The sequence below is a fragment of the Nicotiana tabacum genome, chromosome 16 (genome assembly GCF_000715075.1).
Source record: "Nicotiana tabacum cultivar K326 chromosome 16, ASM71507v2, whole genome shotgun sequence".
In the NCBI taxonomy this organism is placed as follows: domain Eukaryota; kingdom Viridiplantae; phylum Streptophyta; class Magnoliopsida; order Solanales; family Solanaceae; genus Nicotiana; species Nicotiana tabacum.
The window spans coordinates 73,658,878-73,679,114 of NC_134095.1; the positions used below are offsets into that span (position 1 = coordinate 73,658,878).

Below are 20,237 nucleotides of genomic sequence, written 5' to 3' on the forward strand. Positions count from 1 at the left end.
AATGACGGAGTTTGGTTTTTAAGTCCAGATGCTCGGCGAGGCAACAGTAATGGTGAAGAAAAAAAACGCGGCAGCAACAGTCCAATGGCGAAGACGCAGCCATGGCAGCAACGACATGAAGGAGAAGATGCAGCAACGATGAAGGCAGTAGCAGTTGCTACTGCTGAGCATGCTCGACGTGAGGGCTGCCATGGATGGTGGTTTTGAGCTGGAAGAAGCAACGAGCAGCAGTAACAACATGGACACGGCCATGGCAGCAGCGACTTGCCGGAGAAGAAGCAGCAACGCGCGACGGGGACAGCCATGGCAGCTTGAGTTCGAACTCGACAACAACTGAAATGAAGAAGAAGAAACAGCAGGGGTCGTTGATGGGGTTCATTTGGACGAAGAAAAACGACAAAGCAGCAACGATGGGAAGATGAGGCGAAGACGAAGCAGTAGGTAGCTGCTCGTTCGACGAAGTGTGTGTGTGTGTATACGTTGTTGTGTATGTGTGTGTATGTGTTGGTGTGTGTATATGTGAGGGGGTGGTTGTGAGGGGGTGGTCGTGGGGATGAGGGGGAAGGGCAGTAGCCATGGGAAGCCATGGGAGGGGAGCTTGGGGTGTTTGGGATGTTTGGGATGGTGAAGGAGAAGAAAGGGTGGGGGCGGATTGGTTAGTTTAGGGTTTTTGGGTTTGGCTATTTGGGTGCAGGGTAACTGAAAAGGGGAGGGTCCTTTTGGTTTAGTGCTGGACCGGGTCGGGGCGTTTTGGGCTGGGTAAGGGGTAATTTGGTTTGGGCTTGGGGGTTTAAAATTGGAGGAAGAGCCCAATCCGATTTTCTTCTTCTTGTTTGTTCTCTTTTCTTTTACTTATTAATAAAACTAAAAATGCTAAAATTATAAAAACCAAAATTATCTTAAAATACTAATTAACCCCCTAATAATAATTATCACCCAAAATTAAACATTAATACAAATAAAATCACACAATTTGGACATTAAAATGCTAGAAATGCAAAAGATGCCTATTTTTGTAATTTTCATTCTGGTAAAACAAACTTAATTATTCCTAATTGTAGAATTAAATCCTAAATGCAAATGCGACGTATTTTATATTTTTATGAATTTAAACAAATAAACATGTACAGACAAAAATACAAATAATTATACAAAAAATACCACAAAAATACAAAAATTGCACATAAACGAAAAATTATTTTATTTTGAATTTTTTGGGATTAATTCTTTTATAGGGCAAAAATCACGTGCTTACACTTACAAAAATGCCCTCCATATTCTCTAGCTTTAAGGGACTTTAAGGACAATTTTGTCTTTAACCATGCTAATGCATGCATTAAAACCTTGGTATTACTAATGCCATGGTTTTCTATGCATTACTTATGCATAGGATAATGCCAAATATAATGTACCAAACAAAGTATTAGTAATACATAGAGCTAATGCTTGCATTATTTTTTCTAATACTCCTGCCAAACGACCCCTTACATCATTACATGTTCCGGTCAGGTCATGAATCTGGTACTACTCAATTCCCCATCCCTATCAGGTAACTAACAGCAAGCAGCATTCTCACCGTTTCTTCCGGTCACCCGTCTTCCTTTTCTTTTTTCCTAGATCTCTCTCTCGCGCTATATATTCAAACCATTCTCAACTTCACATAATTTCTTCTTCTATTTTGCTTTTACAGTTAATTAATACAATCCTCTAAACATCGGCGACGGCAAAATGACATCGACGGCGGGTGAATTCTCGAAGCTTAACATTAATGGCGATTGGGCTTCCTCTGCTCCAAATCTCCAGAAAAACCTCTCTCTTCTCTCCCCTGAACAGGTTCTTATATATTTTTGTTAAAAAAGATTACTGCCTGATTATCACTGCGAATTAACACATTGTAGACAGGCTAATTTACGGTTTTTTTCTTGTCAGTGTGTAAAAAGTTAAACTTGTTTGTGTAGTTGAATGATATTGATTTTCGTGTGCGGAGTTGAATTGAGATTGATGTGTGTGTGGTGATATTAGGTAGAGTTAGCGAAGATGTTGTTAGAGAAGGAGCAAAGCCACTTGTTTCAGCACTGGTCGGAGCCCGGAGTTAATGATGATGAGAAGCGTGCCTTTTTTGATCAGGTATGTTCAGCTTTTTTTATTTTTTAATAATTGTTTTTCCGGATATATTTGTTTGTTTTAAATAAACTCGATTTTGATGTCACCATGTATAACTTATGCATATTTAAGCTGGCTTAGACTATGATCAAGTTTTAGTTTTGAAGTGTTTTTTTCCTTTAAAGCTCCATTCTTGACTTTCACTTTCATATTGTTGAATATGAAATGTCATCCACAAAGAAAGAAATCGTAATAAGGGATTTCATCCTCAGTAATTTGAGTGGGAATATAAATACTGAAGAACCAATAAACGCCAAAGTGGAGTCTATGGTTAGTGGTCAGTATCACTGGTGGATTTCAGATTACAGGCAACATGTAAACCAAGCTTCTTTTTCGCCAAAAGTGCTTTTTTGGAGCCGAAAGTGCCTTTTATTTTCCTTCCTAAAGTTAAGGTGTTTGACCAACTTTTAGAAGGGGAAAAATGCTTTTGAGTAGAAGCACACACAATTTTTGATAAGCAGAAAAAAGTAGCATTCTTTCCAAAAACACTTTGAGAAAAATACACTTAAAAACACTTTAAAGAAAAGCACTTCTCAAAATAAGCTGATTTTATAAGCTTGGCCAAACATGCTATTAAACAGACTAGTCGATTTTGGCGTACATGCAACATGTAAATCAAAGGTGAAAAAAGAACAAGCTAATCCTCTCCCGACCATCCTATTAGCACCTTCAATATAGCTTTGTTCAAAAGAATGCTTACTGAGAATAGTGAATGCTCAAACCAATTCCCTGATCAATGATCTCCACTCCCTCCGGTTAAGACCAGGGGATAAATAGATTAAGACGACAGCGAGGAAAAATGAAACATATTGAACCACACTGAATCTATAAATGGGGTTAACGGAATGTACGCTCTTTATACTAGAATTTTCTGACCAATGAATACTGCACAGAGCTTTGGCTTCAAGATTCCGGAGTCATCAACTTATATGTAATTTACTTTTATACAGTAAAAAAATATATCTGAGAAGTCGACTCATATGTAATTGGATAGCTTCTGCATGTCAACCTTGGCACCTAACACAGAGAAAATTCTTTTGTCCAGTTGTGCGGTGTCTCTACTATTAATAAGGGAAATGCACCTTGGCTGTCTTTGCAGCGCCCTGTATTTTTCCCCACAACAAAGCTTCATCAGGACGGGCGCCAGAATCAATCCCATCAAACTCTTGTTTTTTGATGTACACAACAAAATCTGCACCATTGCATATCATATTGGCATCACAAACATGGTGCTTAGGCAACCCTCCGCTTAGGATAATAATAATAATAATAATTCCGGTCTTCTTGGAACCAACGACGATTTCACCATTTATTGCCCTGATTTCTCCTATGATGTCAATGACTATACCAGGATTGGGATCTGGCAGTCTGGATTTTCCTTTGATGTCAATGACTAGACCAGGATTGGGATGTGGCGGTCTGGATTTTCCTTTTAGAAAGAATGGAAGTATAGCATGTCACACGGTGAACCACTGGTCAAGCCTGGAAAGAAGACAGGCTATGAATTGTGTTTCTTTCTTTTGAACAATTCAAGCTGACCAACTAGCTTTCAATTGCAACTGAATTTTAACAATGCAAGCAATTTGAACTCCTATTACCAGTTTTGGTTACTTACATGCTGAAATTCGGGATGTGATAAGGTTGTAGTTTGCAGTTTGCAAAATTTAAAACTTGATCTTGTTTCTGTTTTGCAGTTTAAAGCTTATATGACAATTTATATGAAGCATTTGCTCGTGCTTAATTACTCAAATGATACAGTAGCCAAAATTTGAAGTTTGTTGTCATTCTTGAATATTTTACAGCTGGTGGCTGTGGCAATCTTGTAATGCCAGAAATGTTATCATTTTCCTGTTGGGCTTGTTTCCAATGTCTTCTACGCTTGTATTCACTTCTTACTTTGATTGTAATAATTATGAACTTAAGTGTTATTATTATGGTTTCTTTCAGATTGCCAAACTTAATTCAAGTTATCCTGGGGGTTTGGTAGCATATGTTAACACTGCTAGGGAGCTTTTAGCTGATTCAAAGGCTGGAAAAAACCCGTATGATGGTTTTACACCTTCCGTAAGTCACTGAATCCTGTGTTACTGCTTTAGCAAAACTTATTTTGCTAGTTTTCTCTCTATAGAAGGTAACTACTTTTTTCATCAAGCAGCACACAGTAACTCAACTTGTGGTTTTTTCTGATTTATTGGATTCAGTGCATGTCTTAAAGTTTCGATTTGGTTCATATATTTCTTTTTATGTCTGTCAGAAATTAGTGAAGGTGCTGCTTATAAAAGAAAAAGTCTATATTTCACAAATCTGGTGAATATTGTTTATGCAGCTACTTTTCTCCTGGTACTATGCAGCTACAATAATTTATTGTTTAAACGGAGTGTTGAGAAAAGGGTGCCACTTAAAATACTTCTAAGCTACAACTGCGGTAGATAGTAGTGGTGTATGTTGCATTAGTAGAAGATCTTAAAAATACCTTATTAGCTTTGGTTAGGTTTTCATGCCTACTGGTCGACATATTGAAATGCGAAGTTTAGCAGGTTTTGGCTATTTTTAGGTGCTTCAAGCCTTTGCTAAAGGTCAAAGTAATGAGTTTATGCTTTTTAATCCCAAACTGATCATATATTTTTCCTTCACAAGATATTATGATAGTCTCCAAATTCATAATGGAAACTTTTTATTGAGAAATTATTCTTTGCTGTCAATAGTCTTTCATGGGATTTGTCACACTTCTTTTTCTTGTGAAAAATGATATCTGATGCTTTATGTTGTCAGATTTGATTATATTTCCTTGCTCACTCCTCTTACCTTGAAAAATTCGGAAAATAATTGATCACCTTACTAATACTTATGTAACAAGCACTTAAAACTTAGATAATATACTGATATCTGCTCTAGATTAATGATGCATTCAAAAATGTAAGTGAACTTGTGCAGGTTCCATCTGGGGAGGTTCTGACATATGGTGATGATAACTTTGTTCAATTTGAGGAAGCTGGCGTCAAAGAAGCACGGAAGGCTGCATTTGTTCTTGTTGCTGGAGGCCTCGGAGAACGTCTTGGGTACAACGGAATAAAGGTAGAACACGTAAAAATTTCATGGAGCATCATTTAACCCTCACAAGATACACTTCTGCTGTTCAAACAATTCTTTTGGTTGGTTGGTCTAAAACTTGTTCTGATTTTTGTCTTCATGGGTTAAAATATGCAGAATCTTTTGCAACTTGATTAATAGTTGTATTCTGTCATTTCACCATGCAACTAATAATCTAATGTCTGGCTGCATAAGATCTAGTTCGGTGACAATTCCTTCTAATTACTTGCAGGTGGCCCTTCCTAGAGAAACAACTACAGGGACATGCTTCTTACAGCATTACATTGAAACTATTCTTGCTTTACAAGAAGCTAGTTGCAGCCTTGCCGAAGGTTGGTAATAGTGCATGTTATGATTTTGTAAATATTCTGTCAGGGACGAAATTACAGTTAAACTGCTTCTTGTTCAGTCCCAATTTTTCATCGCACCGTTAGCATAGTAAACCAACAAATTATAGAAGTTGGCAATTTGGTGTAACCCAAGCTCTGGAAGGTACCTCTTCCTGGACTGTTATGTTAGGACTCAATTTTAAGGAGGTTGGGAGGGGTTGTTGTGCTAGGGGATCCAGTCGCAAGCTTAAGATTCATGAAGCTGCTTCCAAGATTTGTTGACCAGTGATTCTATTTGTGGAGTTGCCAAAATTTTCATTCTTTATAAACCTTTTAGAAAGTTCAGAAAACAATTTAAACCTTATATTCTGTGCACAAAGTTGTTGGATAGCGACGGTACATTAGACGACCCTAACTGGCTTGGGATTGAGGCGTAATAGTAGTAGTAGTAGTAGTAGAAGCAAAAGAAATGTTCCGTATGGATAAAAACGGTGTTAAGAATTCTCTTCCTTGGTGTAGCAAACAATACATACAAGCTAAAAAGGATTGGCTAAAAAGAATATCTTTATGCATAGAGATACCTGCTAACATATTACGTTTCGGCCACCTAAAAGTATGATGCATATCCTTAATACAATAGACATGTAGAAACATGTAGGAGCTTCCTGGCAACTAACAGCTTCCTTGTAATTAGGCAACTGCCAACCGGAGATTCCTTTAGCTATTATGACGTCAGATGACACACATTTACGTACCATGGAGCTCTTAGGAAAAAACTCCTTTTTTGGGATGAAACCCACACAAGTGAAACTGCTTAAGCAGGTGAGCCACTGATCTGAAGAAGCCTATGAAGAATTAAGTCATAGTATCAAAACTCATATATCTCTTGATCTTTTTGCAGGAAAAAGTTGCTTGTTTAGATGATAATGAAGCACACCTTGCTCTGGACCCCCATAATAAATATAGAATTCAGGTGGATAATTGTATGCTGAATACTCTTCCTATATTTAAAGATATGAATATTCTTTTATTCAATTGATGTCATTAACTTTTTTTGCTGAAAGTGCCTGAGTTTTGCCTATGCCTCTGCTTTATCAGACAAAACCTCATGGCCATGGAGACGTCCACTCACTTCTTTACTCAAGTGGTCTTCTTAAAGTTTGGTATGTTCTCCCCCATTTTCGTTTAAACCTTTGCTTTCTTTCTGCTATTCTCATACACTTTAATGTGATTTTGGATGAACCAATGAACTAACCCCTTTTAGACTATATAAAAGTAATCAGTTAGAGAAAGATAGATGAAGGGGAGCCTTGGAGTAACAATAAAGTTGTCTCCGTGTGGCCTATAGGTCACTGGTTCGAGCCGTGTAAGCAGCCACTACTTGTATTAGGTTAAGCTGTCTACATCACACCCTTTGTGGTGCGACCCTTCCCAGGACCCTGCGTGAATGCGAGATGCTTTGTCCACCGGGCTGCCCAATTAGAGAAAGATGGATACTTTTTTCTTTTGTAATTTCTTGTCTCAGTCCATTGCTTTTTAACTTCAACTATAATCTTTAACAATGATCTTTATTTTTCTGGACCCTACCTTATACAGTGTATCCATCTTTGAAGTGAAGAAATGGAATTCATATTTTCAAGCCTTTTTTCCTTCGTGTTCTGGAAATAAAAGCTGATGTAAAACCTTTTAATTATAGCCTGTATCTCGTCACTATTGCACCCAGTTTGTATTGATTTTTTAAGAGGTGCATGTTTCACTTAAAAAGAGAAAGAGAGTTAACATATTTCTGTGATTGATGGTCCAAATTCTGTGCAATCTAGGCATGATGCAGGCTTAAGATGGGTTCTTTTTTTCCAAGACACCAATGGTCTACTTTTCAAGGTTAGTTGGATGCCTTCTCTTTTTTGTTTCTTTTTGTTTTTGAATTGTTTCATATTCTACTCATGCATGTTAGGCCAATTTTATCAATCTGTACGTTTCATTATCTTCCAGGCAATTCCAGCAGCGCTAGGTGTCAGCGCGATAAAACAATACCATGTCAATTCTCTTGCTGTTCCTCGGAAAGCGAAAGAAGCCATTGGTGGCATTACCAAGCTTACTCATAAAGATGGTACGTAGATGAGTAACTTACATCTAGCTTTGTATCTTGTAGTGGCCAGGGAAAAAGTAGTAATAAATGTTGAAAGAAAGAAAGCATGGGTTGTGATATGAGTTTCTTTGTTGTTCAGTAGTTGTTTATAACTGCTAAATTTTAGTGGCAGAAAATATTTCATCTAAAGAGTGTTATAAGCTGTGGGCAGTTCCTGCTTTCATAAACTGAATTCGCAATGTTGGTGGCTTAATCTTTAGCCAAAATTTTAACAGGTCTCGAAAGTACTAGGATACTATCTGTCCGATCAGTTGATGATGATCCTATTAGTTGGTTGTCTATGAACTTCCAACAGCACTTAAGCTGGTCTTTTTAAAAGGCAACTTGAGACGAGGAATAGCAGGATCTGTTTCATGCCTGATTTCCTCTGTACCTGATGCTCCATACAGGGCATGAGTGGGAGAACATATACATACTTTAGATGTGCTATAATTGAGCAAACATTGATTATAGAGATTCTTCAAAAACATTGGACCTCTCAAAGGTATGTAACAAGGAGAAGATGAGAGAACTCTTAGTTATTTAAGATAAAATAGCCCTGAGAAATTTGTGGACTACGTGTCAGAAGAAAGATTCCTGGTTGCTGATATCACTTTTTACATACAGTTATGGGTTGCAAGTGGGCTACTTGGACAGGTTTATAGAAATAGTTTGATAGTAGCTCAAGCCACTTAGGATCATGTTCCCCCCTATAGCTGAACTTACCAAGCTTCTCTGAGTGGAAATGTCTGTTGAGTCAGTTAATAAATATGTTAAGCCTTACAGTTTTTTCTTTCGAAAATTATTATCGCACTGACTCTTCAATTTTTTTTTTTTTTTTTTGATAAGGTAATGAAAATTTCATTAAAAATGTACCAAGAAGGTACAAAAAGCATACAAAACTTCAGTACTGCTTAAAACTATTACTACAATCTCAAAACTTCTATAAAATCCATGTACTGATCTAAGTCTTCTGCCAAACTTCCTCTACCCCAATAATATAGGTTATGAAGACAACTATTTTTAACACTAGCTACATGATTCTGCTTATTTTCAAAACATCTCTTATTTCTTTCCAACCAGATGGTCCAAAAGATGCAAAAAGAGGTATGTTCCTCCAGATTTGCTTTAGATTTTCCTGACTCTTTGATTCTGCCAACAAACCAATAGATCTTTCACCTTCTTTGGCATCACCCATTGCACACCAGTCAGAGCGAGAAATAGATCTCATCCCATATTTGGCTTGTATAACTGCAATGCAAAAAAAGATGTTCTGCAGATTCCTGGGATTTTTCACACAAAAAGCATCTACTGCACAAAGGAGTTCCCCTTCTCTGCAACATATCTTGAGTTAAACTTAAACATGCATTTCTAGCTACGGTCCAGCCAAAACGAGCTACTTTAGGAGGTGCTTGTGATTTCCAAAACATCTTCCATGGCCAAGTCAAATCCCAGTGGTCTATTTGTTTTTGCAAAAGAGTATAACAGCTCTTTACTGAGAATTTGCCTTCTTTCCCAGCTGCCCAAATTTGAGAATCCAACGTACTAGCATCAAGGATTAAAGATTCCAGCCAATGTAAAAGTTGACCAAATTTCATCAAACTCCCAATCTTAAAGTTTCTCCTAAAATTTAATCTCCATTCTTCCTGTGAGAATGCACGGGAGAAAATATTATTAATTGATATTTTATGTTACAATGAGCCCTACTTATATGTATACATAACACATAACCTACTCCTATTACATAAGGGACTAGGACTAATTACATATATTCACATAACTATTCTAACACTCCCCTCAAGCTGGTGCATATGTATATCATATGTACTGAGCTTGTTACATATGTAGTTAATACGAGGACCAATGAGGGACTTGGTGAAAATATATGCAAGCTGATCATTCGACTTCGCAAGGTCACCATGAAGAAAAGCATTCTTAATGTCCAACTGATTTAGAGGCCAATGGTGAACAACAGCCATGGATAGAAAAAGGCGGATGGATGCTATTTTAGCCACGAGAGAGAAAGTATCACTGTAATTGTGTCCAAATATCTGAGTATACCCTTTGGCAACAAGACGAGCCTTAAGTCGATCAACCTGGCCATCTGGACCAACTTTGACTGTATACATTCAACGACAACCAACAGTCGATTTACCCGAAGGAAGAGGAACAAGCTCCCAAATACCACTCGTATGTAAAACAAACATCTCGTCAATCATAGCCTGTCGCCACCCGAGATAAGACAATGCTTCACCTGTAGATTTAGGGATGGAAACAGAGGACAAAGATGATACAAATGCACAATGGGATAATGACAGACGATGGTAACTTAAACTGACATAATGGGGATTAGGATTAAGTGTGGACCGTATACCTTTTCCTAGTGCAATCGGTTGACTAAGAGGAGACAAGTCTGCAGTATTAGCAGGGTCAGGTGCAGGAGTGAATAAGCTGGGCCTGACGCTGGGTGCGGACGACGATGATAAGTCAGGAGTAGTGAAGTTGTAGAAGGTTGAACTGGCCTAGGTGGTGGCACTGGAGCTATAGTTGGTGGAATTGGACTAGGTGGTGGCACTGGAGCTATAGGTGGTAGAGCTGCAACTAGAGCTGTAGGTGGTGGAGCTGCAACTGGAGCTATGGAGGAAGATGAATGGGAGATAGTGACTGAATCTCCAAAAGACAGAACTGGTAGCACCTCAGACATATCTAAGTGATTACATGGACTTGTGAAGTATGATTGGGTTTCAAAGAAGGTAACATCAGCAGACATAAGATACCGCGGGAGGTCAGGAGAATAGTATCGATATCCCTTTTGCGTTCTTGAGTAATCCAGAAATACGCACTTAAGAGCACGAAGAGCCAACTTATCTTTTCCTGGAGTAAGGTTATGAACAAAACACGTACTCCCAAAGACACGGGGTGGAAGAGAGAACAAAGGTAAGTGGGGAAACATGACAGAGAATGGAACTTGATTCTAGATAACTGAAGATGACATACTATTAATAAGATAGCAAGATGTAAGAATTGCATCCCCCAAAACACGCAGCGGAACATGAGATTGTATGAGTAGTGTACGAGCAGTTTCAATAAGATGTCTATTCTTTCTTTCAGCTACCCCATTTTGTTGGGATGTGTACGGACAAGATGTTTGATGAATAATCCCGTGGGAGTTCATAAACTGCTGAAATGGGGAAGACAAATACTCTAGGGCATTAGTGTGGATAGAAAACCCAAATTAATTTTGAATTTCAGCGTGGAAGGTCTGGAAAATAGAAAATGACTCAGATCGATTTTTCATCAAAAATATCCAAGTGCACCTGGAATAATCATCAATGAAACTGACAAAGTAGCGGAATCTCAAGGTAGAACTGACCAGACTAGGACCCCAAACATCTGAATGGACTAAAGTAAAAGGTGATTCTGCTCGATTATCAAGACGCCGCGGGAAATGGGAGTGGGTATGCTTACCGAGCTGACATAACTCACACTCTAGAGCGGACAAGTGAGATAAGCCAGGTACCAGTTTCTGAAGTTTTGACAAACTGGAATGTCCCAACCGTTTATGTAATAAATCTGGTGAATCAGTAACGGGACAAGTTGTTGAAGGAAGACAAGATGTGAGTCCATGTGATTTTGCAAGGATAAGGTAATAAAGTCCATCTGATTCACGTCGGGTACCAATGATCCGCCCCGTACTGCGTTCCTGTATAAAAACAAGGTCATCAAGAAATAAAACAGCAGATTTAAGTGATTTGACTAAGCGACTAACGGCTATGAGATTAAAAGGACTACCGGGAACATAAAGAACTGAGTCTAAAGGTAAGGATGGAAGTGGACTTGCTTGACCTATTCCAGTTGCCATGGTTTTGAGACCCATTGGCTATTGTGACTGTTGGAAGGGATTGAAAATATGAAATACTAGTGAAAAGAGATTTTCTACCAGAAATATGATCAAATACATCTGAATCAATGACCCAAGACTCAGAGGTTGAAGATTGGGAAACACAAGTCACGCTACTATCTGTTTGAACAACAGAGGCTATTCCTGAAGATGTCTGCTTACATGCTTTGTACTGAAGGAACTCAATATAATCCGGTAAAGAAACCATCTGGATTAGATTCAATGCATTGGATCCAAGTGATTATGAGTCTAAGGCTTCTGATACGAATACCATTATAATGATGTGCCGGAAAAATATGATGGTCGGATTTTGATTTAAACTTGAATAAAAAAAGACTCGGAATAACCTCCTAAGTAATCTGTCCAAAAGAAGTTTCGTCGGAAAAATCACTGTAGCCTCCGGAAAGTCAGTGTAGTTGCCGGAAAATCTCAAAGTGATCGGAACAAAAAGAAAAAGGCATGGGTAGACTCGGAATTACTAGGCGATCTGACCGTTCAACTGGAACTTTTTCAAAATCTGGCCGGAACAGGGCTCACGTGCCGGCGCGTGGGTCAGATCTTGCTGGAAAATTTCTTCCTTTCCGGTGCGTGAGGGCGTGTGGACGTGTGTTTTCCGGTGGGGTTGACTGGGGTTTGGTCGCCGGAGCCTGAGGAGTCTTGTGGTGGTGTTGGTTTTTGGACAACACCAACAGAAAGTGATTTGCTTACGGACAATCTTCTAAGTCGTCGGAAAATTGCACGGCAACGAGGTCTTTCTTCCCGGAAGTCGCTGGAATGATGCACGATAGGTTTCTCACTAAAGCTCTGATACCATGTGAGAATGCACGGGAGAAAATATTATTAATTGATATTCTATGTTACAAATGAGCCCTATTTATATGTATACATAACACATAACCTACTCCTATTACATAACGGACTAGGACTAATTATATATATTCGCATAATTATTCTAACACTTCCCCTGTATGACACTCTGCTACCGTGCCCTGTGTAATCTTGGTTAAACTATATATTGTAGGAAATTTGTTTATCAGTTTATCATCTCCTAGCCAGACATCTGTCCAGAACCCGATTCTGCTTCCATTTCCCAGCTTTAATGAGATGAATTTCTGAAATTATAAATAAGATGATTCCATGTGGACTTGTGATCACCATCCTTTGTTGAATTATTAATTTTGAGATAGCTCCTCATATCATTGAACTATTATGAAAATAAACATTTTGTTGATCTGGTTGCAAGGTACAGAGTGTGCAGGGGCTGCATGCAAATGAGCTCTACTTCACTACAATTTTGAGTATTGAAACTCAGAGATGTGGATAATGTGATGACTAAATGCTAGAAATGAAGTGTTATGTGAGGGGAGGAAGTCCCAAACCAACTAAGGAAAGATAATAGTTAAAAAAAATTTATTAAAAAGTTGTACTTCACAAAAATAGTAAGGGATAAATTACAATAACTGACCCATGAGCTTTATCTTTCGGCGTAACTTTTTCTTATGAGCCTTCTCTGTATACATGAAGAATCAATTAACAGTTGAGTTATCGAAGGAATTAAGCAATTTGGACAGGTTGAAATTGAGTTCTAAAGTTGCAAAAAAGGGTAGTGAAATCAAAAATCAAATAGGTAAAACAGACATAATAAAAGGATTGACCCTTTTTGTATTCGTTCTACATCCATCATCAGCTGTATCAAGAACAAATTCTGAGCTGTTGGGAGCTTGAAGCCGCGTTTACCCATCTAACTAACTGTTATTTGCCAATTCTGACCTATTTTACTCTGCACTCAGATTTGGACCTCCGTGTATTCTTTCTGCTATGCTTAATTGAATAAACTGGCATGGTCCTGAAATCAATTTAAATCAAAGTGGGAGGGTCCCAAAATAGTTTCATCCGCTGAATCATCAAAAAGTAAAAACAAAACAATTAGTTGCTTATAAGCAATGCCACTATATGCCATAGCTTGGCCAAGTCACGACAAGTTCGGCTCCTGCCTATCAAATATAACTCATGAGCACATAAATTATGTTGTCTTCTATAAAGGGTAACGTTTGAGCTCTTTTAATGTATACGTTAACATTAACTTCGGAGTCTTTTCTGTTTCATTTGTGATATCCTCCATCTGCAATAATAGTCTGGGATTCAGATTCTAATGTACTTTGCTCTTAGGATAGTACTGCGAAAAGATTGATGTTGAACATGGTAGGGGTACTATGTGAAAACTCATGTGGGTCTATCTGACAACAAAAAAATCCTTTCTAGGGCGAACAATGGTGATTAATGTGGAATACAACCAGCTCGATCCGTTGCTTAGAGCTTCTGGATATCCTGATGGTGATGTCAATTCTGAAACAGGCTATTCACCTTTTCCTGGAAATATAAATCAGGTATGTCTTGTAGTCTATATGCTGAAGTGTCTTTTTCTTTTCTTTCTTGCCAATTTTTCCCCGTAGTGACTCAAGTTATTTGCCATATTATTTTACATATAAATTATTTTACCACTTTGTATAATAACCCGGATATTCCTGAAGTTCTTGGTAATTTTGGCCCATAATGCATGGATCCCCAATGGTTACAACTATCATGGAAACTTCCGTTCTTTGATGTTTTTGGGTAATAAAACTCCATAATCACCTATACGCGGGGACCAATTCGCTTTGCAACGTTGGCGGACTTGATTTTAACGTGCGAACTGATTTCTGTAAAGTAACTAAGGATAACATGCTAATATGTTACTAGATTATATGAATGCAAATTTTAAAAAGAAAATTTCATTTTCCTTAAAGGATATGTAAGGAAACACCGGTTAAATTATAGATGTCAATGCAATTAAGGAAGATCACTGTCTTCGTTAACTGTGAGGATCTCATAAGAAACAGAGAGGTGAAGTGCCCCTTCTTTATGACAGTAGTTTATAATTTTTCGAGCATGTAATCAGTGGGAATAGTCATGCAAATTATGCTGTAGCGGCCAAGTTCCTCTGTAGGATAGCTTTCCTTTTTTTGGTTACTTTCGAATAGAAAGTAATTGCTTACCTATGGCTGTCTTCATTTGCAATGCAGCTGATCTTTGAAATTGGCCCTTACATTGAAGAGCTCACTAAAACAGGAGGTGCAATAAAGGAGTTTGTTAACCCTAAGTAAACATCTACTCTTATATCTCTATATAAGACTTGTATGTTCAATGTCGTGGTGTCATGTTGCTTGATATTCCTTGGAAAACATATGTTGGTTATCTTTTTATTGTTGTTTTGCTGTAAGTCCAGGAAATTTTTCCACGACAAAAATTTGTAGAGAAATGAACCACTGAATTTAATATGTTGCTAGGAATGAGAAAAGCAAAATGCAAATGACCTGAACTTGATTCTCATAAAGTAGAAATACGGATCAGCTCAGATGCTTTATGTCCAATATGTTTGCTCGCTTTTAAGAAATTACAATATACAGAAGATAGGAGTTTATGCTGATCTAATCACCTGAGTTATATTCCAGGGCTTTCATTTTGCTTAGATGAACACTGGTATTGCAGTTTGTTCACGAGGGATGGGATATCCTGCACACACCCTTCCCGTATCCCATTTGCTGGGAAGGTTGATATTTGTAGTTTTGGCAAGACTGGAACATTAACATCCAACGACATGTAGTTCTCACTTCTCAGAGGTTGGTGGGTTGACTGACAGTGAGGACTTAGAAAGAGAAATGATTCCAACTCGTACTCTGGAAATTTTTGCATTTTGCCATTCTCTGGTTATTCGGGACAATCTGGCGATGATCCTAAGGGTGCGGTTAAAGGGATTAATTAGGCATGTAAATCAATTTTAAAAAATGCCAAAAGTGGAGATGATGCACCCAAGGGTGTAGCTTAATGGTCAATGAAGTAGGTGCGAACCTTGTAGACCAGGTCTCAAATCCCAGAGTGAAGAGTGAATTAACAGTAGGTGATTTCTTTCAATCTGTCTAAGCCTTGATGGTAGAGTTATCCGGCTTTGTTGGTGGGAGGTAGCAGGTATCCGATGGAATGGTAGAGGTGCACACAAGCTAGCTTGGACACTACCTCTGTCAAAAAAGAAAAAAAGGTGGAGGTGATGCTGTTCGGACTGTGCGCTTAAAGGATTGATTAGAAGCTCGTACATTATAATTCATTTGCTTATTTGTTGTCATTTTATATTTGTTTCTTCTAAGCTCAACATTTTAGGGCACATGTGTTGTTAAAATCCTCTCTCGTGATTTTAGTTGCTGCTTTACCTCTTTTTGACTAATTTATGGCATCTCTTGCTGTAGGTACAAAGATGCTACCAAAACTGCTTTCAAGTCCTCAACTCGACTTGAATGCATGATGCAAGATTATCCTAAAACGCTGCCTCCATCAGCTAGGGTTGGATTCACTGTAAGTTCATACTGCTTTTGGCTTCTGATTCTGTTACTTATGTTGTGAGTCATCTACGGTCAAGTTATCCAAGTGTGGAGATCACAATGCTTCTTACAATGACTCAGGTAATGGATGCTTGGCTTGCTTATGCACCTGTGAAAAACAACCCAGAAGATGCTGCCAAGGTATTATGAGCGGTTATTGAAATAATTTTACCTATCATATGAGCAGAAATAATTTCAGTAAATTGGCAAAATTTCTTTAAATTGGGACTGGCATAACATTTAGATCCTCATGACAAAAGCCATCTTCCCTACTTCTAGTTCTTGCTTCTCATCGAAAGCTCTGATGATCTAGTGCCGGCTATGGATAACAAATGTATTTGAGCTCGTTTGGCTTAGCTGATTTAGAGTAGCTGATAAGCATTAGGCGCTGAAAAGCACTTTTAAGTGCTGAAACTGATTTAAAAATAAGCAGTTACGTGTTTGGATAAAAGTGCTGAAATTAATAATAAGCAACTGAAGAACTGGGTATACGAAGAGTTTTGTTTTAAAAATAAATATTTTGGTCAAACCTAAAGTGCTTATAAGCTGAAATTTGCTAAGTTGGGGGAGACCAATTTATGACTTTTGGCTTATAAGCACTTAACTTATAAGCACTTTTAATTTTGCCAAACGCGTAGATAAGCCAAAAAGTGCTTATAAGCTTTGACCAGCTTATAAGCTTAGCCAAACACCCTCTTTGTCTCTGCTGGTTGGGTGTGGACCCTCCCTGAGCTCCATTCTGAAAATTTTCAGTACAGAGGCCATAGGACTGAAGAATTGATGCTTCTGGCTTTTTCTTTCTTTGAATTCGATGTTCAATTTTGTATCAAATAGTTACCAGAAAATTTTCCAATTTGGAATGTTATCAAGTGTTTTCTCAAATGATTTCTGCTTCAAGCTCTTTTACTGAGTTATTTAGATCTTATGCGTACTCGTCAGATACTGTAATTTGGTTGTGTAGGTATTTCGTAGCACAACCCAAGCATGTTTCTGGAGGCAGCATTTCCCTGTGGGATCCGAGATAACATTGTTGAATCTCTTTCTTGCATATGCAATCATAAGCTTATAATTAATTGGCATGCTTTGCTAAAATTTACCCTCAAACTGAAAAATGCAGTGGCATATTCCTTCTACTTTACTTTTTCCTTTGTCGTTCATAGCAACTATCCTAAGCCCTCTTTCACCATCTAAGAAAGTTGAAACAGCTTACTGACATTCTTAAGTTTTATGTTTTGACTTGTATTTCTTTGGCTTGGCATTTTTTGAAGTCTTTCTCAACAGTTGTTACTAACAAAAATATATCATAGGTAGTTATTGCTCTTGACATGATTTGTTGTGGTTCAATTTCTAACTATTTTTTAATTGTCTCCTTTACAATGATAGGTGCCGAAAGGAAATCCATATCACAGTGCCACTTCAGGAGAAATGGCCATATATCGCTCTCATAGCCTCATTCTAAGAAAGGTATTTCTTTCCTTCTGGGAATTCAAGTGAAAAGTTGAACTTTTCAGAGTATTTCTTTCTTGACCTATGGGTATTGATACATTATGCACCAATTGTAGTACAAACATCTACAGGATATAATATAAAGGAAAAGATTGCTGGAATCTGAAAGAGGCCTTTTAGGCTTTTACCATGTCCTTATAGTTTTTATGTAACATTTAAACCAGCGGAATGACAATAGAAAAAAGAAAGAAAAAAAAAAAGACAAAGCAGAAGTTAAAAAGAAGAGTTGCTGCTCATCACTGGTTAGAGAACAGTATATCAGAACATTTTGATTTATAGTCATGTGCTGAACGAGTGGTTAGCAAGTCCAAACATAAGGTTACAGTTACGTAAATTAACTTGGGTTATTACTGAAGATCCTTTTACTGGCCTCATAATAAAGCAATTTTTGGTCCTGCAACCTACTGTTTTCAGACGTTCACCTTTGGGCATGTTCCTTGACAAAAAGATAGGAGAAATTGTGATACTGAAACTTCTAATTGTGATAATATGAAGATAACTATCAACTCTTAAAACACTTTCCTAACTTTTCCTTTCGTAATAGCCACTGCCACAGATGAGTTCAGTTGGTAAACCTGTGTTGATCTAGTTGTGTGCATCAGTTACACTACATCTCTTTTTATTACAGGCTGGTGTCAAGATAGATGATCCGGTTATTCAAGTCTTTAACGGACAGGAGGTGGAAGTATGGTCTCGAGTTGTGTGGAAGCCGAAATGGGCGCTTACTTTCTCGGAAGTAAAAAGCAAAGTGAGTGGAAACTGCTCCATTTCACAAAGATCTACAATGGCAATCAAGGGGCGAGATATTGCCCTTGAGGATCTTTCCCTGGATGGAGCTCTCATTACTGAGGCTGTCGATGGTGCTGAGGTATGTCTCAAGTCCTCGATCAAGTTCTGATCTGGATGGCATTATAGGGGTGTATCAGAACCCCTGATAGGTCTTTTAGTTGATATATGAGTGCCTATATGCTCGTAATTCGTCCTCCCCCTGGGTTCAACTTTTGGAATGAACATATCAGTTTGATGTTTGATACACTTACTGAGAATCATTTGTACAGGTGAAAGTGGGAGGTTCTGTGCAGAACAAGGGTTGGACAATTGAAAATGTCGACTATAAGGAGACTTCAATACCAGAAGAAATAAGAATCAGGGGTTTCAGATTCAACAAGGTTGAGCAGTTGGAGAAAACATATACCGATCCCGGAAAATATTTTTTGAAGCCATAAGGTTGACACATCTGTACTCAGTGGGAAGATTTTGTGATTCAAAATTCTTTAGGAGCTCTGAGGTTAAGCTTGGTTAAACTGTGGATATTTAATGCAGATTCTGTCGCTTACGTTATGTTTCAAAGTTTTTTTATAACATTGTGACATAGGTGCTGGCTGTTATTTTGCCTCCAATCATTTGTAACTTAGTAAACTGGTGAAACATTTAGAAAACAATTCTTGATTTTTTTAGCTTGGAAACAGAATAAGGTTGATTAGTTAGTAATAAGTCCTTTTGAAAATTGTGTTGATTGCTTTTGAAGAAGTTTTCTTGCATTCAAGGTAAGATGAAAGTCCCTGGCGAATAAATGGATGCAAGGAGGGCCTTTTTTTTTCCCCTGCTTGTAGTGTTTAATTATAGTTCCTTGAGGTGAGAGTCTATCGGAAACAACCTTTCTATCTCTATGAGTAGAGGTAAGGTTTGCGTACACACTACCCTCTCCAGACCCCATCTATGGGATCAAACTGGGTTTGTTGTTGTGTTGTTATAGTGCTTAATTATAAACTCCTGGACTATTTTATGACATGCAGATCTTGGGTTTGGAGAAGAAAAGTCTCTGGCGAATAAATGGCTGCAAGGAGGCTATACTCCTCATTCTTTCTCAAGATTTGTGATCCGGTGAGGATGGAAAGTTTAGGTCGCTGCAGTTAGGTGGTATCAGATCTTAGGATCTTGAGATTTATGAACATTTCTGGGGCATCTTGAACGTTGTCTCCGAGACATGTTGTCCTGCTATATTCCAGATTAATAAGGGAAGGGTAGACTTGTCATTACATGTATATAAGGATGGCATATTAGTAATTGATTGGAGAAAGATTAGTTACGCAGTAAGTTTGGAGAGTTCCAGTATTGCTCATTACATTGAAGATAAAAATAATATCTCTCCCTATCCCTCTCTAATTCTCTGCTATTTTCCTATTGATATAAATGTTCAGAAGCTCTTCTTCCACTTGAAGCTTCTTAGATTTATAGCCCGTTTGGCCAAGCTTCTAAAATCAACTTATTTTGAGAAGTGTTTTTCTCAAAAGTACTTTTTAAAAAAGTGCTTTTGGTGAGAAGCAGTTTGTGTTTGACTAATTAATTTGAAAAGTACTTTTGAGCAGTAATTAGTGTTTGACCAAGCTTTTGAAAATAGATTCTAAGTGTACTTTTCTCAAAAATGCTTCTCAAAAAAGTTCTTCTGGAGATAAGCTATTTTTTTCTGCTTCTCCAAACTGCTTCTCCTCAAAAGTACTTTTTTTCCTTTCAAAAGCTTGTCAAACCGGCTATTAATGTTTTGGTACTTAATCAGTAAACTGCATGACATTATCCCAACTTGTGTGGCATATTTTGGTAGGGTAAGGAGATTAAGAATGAAATCTCTGCATGAGTTATTTGAGGTTTTTAGTGAGAAATAATTAAGAAATTTGAAAAGGGTATAAGTAAACCAAATTTGGGATTAA

The 20,237-nt window shown here is 37.8% G+C and overlaps 1 protein-coding gene across 2 annotated transcripts; it reads left to right on the forward strand.

Annotated features, from left to right (window-relative positions):
• Positions 1 to 1,490: 1,490 nt before the first annotated feature.
• Positions 1,491 to 19,458, forward strand: LOC107804078 (UDP-sugar pyrophosphorylase). Of its 2 annotated transcripts, XM_016627893.2 has the most exons (19): positions 1,494 to 1,549; positions 1,691 to 1,833; positions 2,023 to 2,127; positions 4,111 to 4,227; positions 5,098 to 5,238; positions 5,486 to 5,585; positions 6,277 to 6,404; positions 6,484 to 6,555; positions 6,681 to 6,745; positions 7,403 to 7,463; positions 7,575 to 7,692; positions 13,874 to 13,998; positions 14,674 to 14,750; positions 15,892 to 15,997; positions 16,105 to 16,164; positions 17,407 to 17,487; positions 18,158 to 18,397; positions 18,588 to 18,756; positions 19,326 to 19,458. In XM_016627893.2, exons 2-18 carry the CDS (start codon positions 1,729 to 1,731, stop codon positions 18,753 to 18,755), a joined length of 1,869 nt encoding a protein of 622 aa, XP_016483379.1. In that variant the 5' UTR covers positions 1,494 to 1,549; positions 1,691 to 1,728; the 3' UTR covers position 18,756; positions 19,326 to 19,458. The 2 variants fall into 2 exon arrangements, with proteins under 2 accessions (XP_075089051.1, XP_016483379.1); XM_075232950.1 differs by lacking the exon at positions 19,326 to 19,458 and having other exon boundaries at positions 1,491 to 1,549; positions 18,588 to 19,036.
• Positions 19,459 to 20,237: the final 779 nt, after the last annotated feature.

Coding starts and splice junctions, on each gene's coding strand:
- LOC107804078 (XM_075232950.1), top strand. CDS start 1,729: ATGACATCGACGGCGGGTGAATTCTCGAAGCTTAACATTAATGGCGAT. Junction 6,746..7,402: donor AGTGGTCTTCTTAAAGTTTG/GTATGTTCTCCC, acceptor TGTGCAATCTAG/GCATGATGCAGGCTTAAGAT. Junction 16,165..17,406: donor ACCCAGAAGATGCTGCCAAG/GTATTATGAGCG, acceptor TTACAATGATAG/GTGCCGAAAGGAAATCCATA.